This window comes from Hipposideros armiger, unplaced genomic scaffold (assembly GCF_001890085.2).
Source record: "Hipposideros armiger isolate ML-2016 unplaced genomic scaffold, ASM189008v1 scaffold_107, whole genome shotgun sequence".
Taxonomy (NCBI): Eukaryota; Metazoa; Chordata; class Mammalia; order Chiroptera; family Hipposideridae; genus Hipposideros; species Hipposideros armiger.
Window position 1 is genome coordinate 760,618 of NW_017731457.1, and position 4,838 is coordinate 765,455.

At 39.8% G+C, this 4,838-nt stretch overlaps 1 protein-coding gene across 1 annotated transcript in view; it reads right to left on the reverse strand.

Moving 5' to 3' along the window:
- GTF2I (general transcription factor IIi) overlaps positions 1-4,838 on the reverse strand; it is a 141,881-nt gene that overhangs the window by 9,447 nt on the left and 127,596 nt on the right. The window contains exons 22-23 of the mRNA XM_019646885.1: positions 2,949-3,007; positions 2,517-2,591 (exon numbers count right to left, since the gene is read on the reverse strand). Coding sequence (XP_019502430.1) covers positions 2,517-2,591; positions 2,949-3,007 — 134 coding nt within the window. The remainder of the gene's footprint in view (positions 1-2,516; positions 2,592-2,948; positions 3,008-4,838) is intronic.

The following is a 4,838-nucleotide window of genomic DNA, read 5'->3' on the forward strand; positions in this document are numbered from 1 at the left end:
CCTGGAGGAAACAGAAGCCAGTCTCATAATTTTTGAGCTACTGAAGGTAACCTACCTTCAGAATGTTTCTGATGTGAGAAAAACAGGCATCTCCTATTTGTGAAATCACTGTTGGTTGCAATAGAATACAATCCTAAATTTATACTTGGTAACCTTACATCTGTAGGCCTAACCATTTTAACGCACGACATTAACTCTTCATTTTTCTAGTTTTGTAACATCTAATTGATAAACAGGCGTTTACTTATACTTAGTAAGCTTTGCTTTAACAAGCTCAATGGATAAAAAGTTTAAAACTACAAAGTAATAACCTCCAGAGGTATATCTCTAGTATGCCAACTGACAATTATGGATTAATCTATTTTTGAGAAACATGCTGTTTCTAATATTCTACATACAGTATACAGTGTCTACAAAAATGATGTGTATTCACTGGTTGTTTCATTTTTCCCCAATTTTAATATTTAACATCCACAGATTAATTTATCTGAGATCAGGACACCGTATACACAATATAACTTTGTACTAGTCAAAAAAGAGGGAAAAAAGTTTGAAGTTGTAGTGACTTTTTCTAGACGTTGTCCTCTGTGTATAGAAGGTCTTAAACCTTTCTAAATGTCCAGGATGTTTTAGAACAAGGCAGTCTATAGCTCTGCCAGGGTTCTTTGACACAGCAGTCTCTCCTTTTTTTGAGGTACATACTGTTTTCTTATGCTGTTTTCTTATGCCAACCCTACTCGTATCCCAGACTATATTGTTATATTGTAAAATACCTTTTCTACCTCTTAGCCTAAGCATGTGTTATTCAACTTCATGATTGCTTGCCATCTCACCACCCCACCTTTCCTTCTGAACTTCCTCTCTCTTCTTTGTGATCGCTAATCTCACAACCCTTTTGAAGTTTGAGGGCCATTATTCCTTCAATGGCTTTACTCATCAATCTATCAAATGAAGACAGCAAACACGGATCAATCATTTCAAGAATACAGCTGTTATGACCCTAGAATCAGCTGGTTCCAGGACTTCTTCTGGCCACTGATACCTTAAAGGTTCCTGAGGTAATAACTACAGTTAGCACAAGAGACAGAACTATGCTCCCTACCACATGAGATTGCTTGTCATCACTCAAGCTGTGTTTCTGTATTGAATCAGCACCGTGGCTCGCGCTATTTTCTCAGGAGCAGCATTTTGTGTCTCTGCCTGGAGACAGACTACTCTTGCAGCAAAGCCCAAGTTAAATGTAAGCTTGTCTGTGAAGCTCCCAGCCGTGTTGCTGAAATCTTTATGGTTTCAGGTCCATGCTTGTTCCTTAGTATCTGTGTCTTTCAACTAAAAGTAATACCACAAGCATCTTACTTTTTTTTTTTTTTTTAGCTGAGCCATCCTGCCACCTGTTGGCAGCTCAGCGGCAACTCAGCTTGGGCCCGGAATCGAACCGGCGACCCTGTTGCTCAGAGCTCGCACTCCTGAGCGAGCTCTTAACCAACTGAGCCACTCTGCCAGCCCTACAAGCATCTTACTTTTTGCTAATGAAATCCTTCAGGAAAGTATGGCAAACTTACATACTAGAGAAATCTTCAAAAGAAAGAAAGGATTGAATACATTTTTAATTCAATTCTTGGCTATTTTTAACAGAAACGATTAAACCGGCGCACGATAGCCATAAATTGCCCAAGGATTGCTGATGCCTTTCATGTGAGAGAGTATGTTCTCTGTTGGGTGTACAACAAAACTAAATGGGGATGGACTAAGGTTCCACTTAGTATCAACATGAAAACTCTTAATAGAAGGCTTGAGTTTATGTGACAACAAAGCATAATCCTAATGAAGTTATTATCCTTTCCTTCTGCATTAGTGAAGAGACAGAAGGCAATAGCCACACCTAAGAGTAGACTCAGGACTGTCTAGAATATTGTTCACTTCAATACTATGAACCTGAAAAGGTAAGAATCCTACAGACCCAATGGGAGTGCAGAGAAAGTGAACCTGAGGATGTAGAAGAAACCAGGTTTAATCCAAGGTACTGCTATTTAAGCCAACCCTAAATTTTCTTTCCTGAAAAGAATATTTAAAAAGGAGACAAGAAAAAAACTCCACACATTCCTGTCTGTATCCTTACTTTATTATTAGGAAAGAAAAGAAGAAAAGCATTTTAGGAATTTTTTCTTTTTTTTTTTAAGGAGGGCACAGCTCATAGTGGTCCATGTGGGGATCGAACCGGCAATCTTTTCGTTACTATCACCACGCTCTAACCAGCTGAGTTAACCGGCCACCCGCTTTAGGAATTTTCTTGCAAGCAGTTTACAGTATGCTCAATGAACATCATGTTAACCTTTTTTGAAAATTTCAATTAGAAACATTCAGAAATTTCCCTTTAATCACAGGTAGCTTATTCACATGGGAAACCAGTTTTATAAAAACTCATTTGCATAAAATATAAATAGTAATCTGAAGAATCAACAGACATAACTAGTGACTTGGAGAATCAACAGAAGCATTCCACAGAGGGGCCTTACCTTCCACAGTGACCTCAATTTCAGGAACTTTGGAATTACTCCCAGGGCTTCGTGGTCTTTTTGGGGACTGCAAGGCTGTAAAGTAAGCACACAATTACTTTTGCATATTGTAAAAACAAACCAAAACAGAAGGGGATGCTTTATAAGAGCAGAGTATTAAAATTCATACAGTTTGGCTCTTTTCAAAGAAACCTGAAGAATTAAACTGGTAGTGTAATCCTCCACATGAGTCTCAACAAAGCTGTGGAAACATGAATGAAGGAGGATTGCAAACATGAAATTTTCAATGAAATGTTTGAGGGAAAAAAAAAAAAGGTCCATTAAGTAAAATATCTTAAAAATATTGGCCAATGATTCAGTATGATTTAGGTAACGTTAGTCAAGAATGTTTAACATACTGACGTATAATAAAGAGTATATATAATTTCTTACCTTTAGTGTTTATTTTACTAGCCATTCCAGGAGGCAAGTAGGAAATAACCAGTTCAGGTCTAGGGAGAAAAACAAGAATCATTACAGTAACCAGTACAATACTGGTCTTCAGAGCAAGTAAAAATGATCATAACCAGTGTTTTTTATAAAGGTGATCACAGCATCATTCTGTAATGCAACAATAATGTCTTTGTTTATGGACAAAAACCAAANGAACTGGGGCCCTCTGGCGTCCCAAGCCAGCTCTTAACCATCGCGCCACTCGGCTGGCCCTGTATGTTTCCCTTTCAACCCTTGAACATAAGCACAACTTTAGGTGCAATTACCTCCACTATGAAGCTTGGCTTTGGATTATCTAGCTGACTCTGACATACTCTGTCTTTGAATTCTTAGTACAACTGAAAAACAATGCTACAGGTAACCAGTAGTTTCCCATTAAATGAAAATGAGTGTTAGTTTCAGTTATCCTTATAAACACCAGGCTCTAACTCTTCTTTTTGGAGGGTCATATCTAATGCTTAAAAAATAAACTTATCTTAACCTGAAGTAAGCCAACAATTAAAAAAAAGAAGCCGGGCCAGCTGAGTGGCACGTTGGTTAGAAGTTGGCTTAGGACACCAGCTCTGAGCAGCAGGGCCGCGGTTCTGATCCCACATATGGGCCAGTGACGCTGCACCCTCTAAAGCTAAGATGGTGAACAACAGCTCGACCTGGAGCTGGGCTGCCCTGAGGGTGAGGCATTGGTGATGGCATAGGCTGCAGTGGGCTGCTGTAAGCTACCGTGAGCGGCCGGCAGCCAGCGTGAGTGGCCGGCAACTGGCATGAGCCACTGTGAGCAGCCGTCCAGTGGCCGGCGACCGATTGCCTCACCCGGGAAGAGCGCAATGATCGTAATACCAACATGGGCCAGTGAAGCAATGTCCTCCACAACTAGACTGAAGAACAAAAGGATAGCAACTTGTCTGTTTCCCTCCCCCAATTCCCGAATAAAATCTTTAAAAAAAAAAAAAAAAGCCAAAGTAAATCCAAGCATATTATGTGTATTAACTAATGTAGTTTTCCCAGGCATTGTTACCATTTCCACTTTACTGATGGAGAAACTGAGTCATGGGGACTATGTAACTTAGTCGTTGGCACTGCTGGTAAGTGGGGAGCTGGAGTACCAACCTTCAGAGTCTGGTTCCTCAGCCTTCACCACTACACTATCTCCCCGACATGCTTGCAGACAAAATTTTCCTGGATCATTTCCTAGATCTAAGTGATGGATGGCAAACACACAGCACATATACGGTCACTCCTATCTTCCATCTTAGCCTGGATATGGACTCCGAATCCATAAGAGTATTACAAGTGTCTCACAAGAACGGGGGATGCAGATGAAATTTATCTGTCATTCCCTAAAAAAAAAGTCAAGATTCAACATTCGAGTCTTTAAGCCTCTCAAAACTCCGGAATAAAAACCACAGCTTCCTTCGTCAGTATAGTGATGAAAGTAAAATGTTTCTGGACCACCTGGCACTAGCAACCTGGTTTACCTGTACATACAATAATCCAGAGGAAATGAGTAAATGAGTACACCCCACTCATCAGAGCTCTATAACAAGCTACTAAAGCCATCCAACTAACATCTCCACTTATACTCCATGCTCTTGAAGCAGCCTCTTAGTAACAACAGGACAGGACTGGAAGAAATTTGTGATCTACTGACAAGAGTTAATTTGACTGAATTATCTAGTTCATATTCTAAATCAATAAACTGGCCTTCTGGTTTATAACTTAAGTGAAATAATACTGTATGCCCCGTAGAACAGCTAAATTAAAAAGAATGACAATACCAAGTGCTGGGAGGATGAATAGCAACTACAATTCCCATCCATTCCTGGCAGGAGT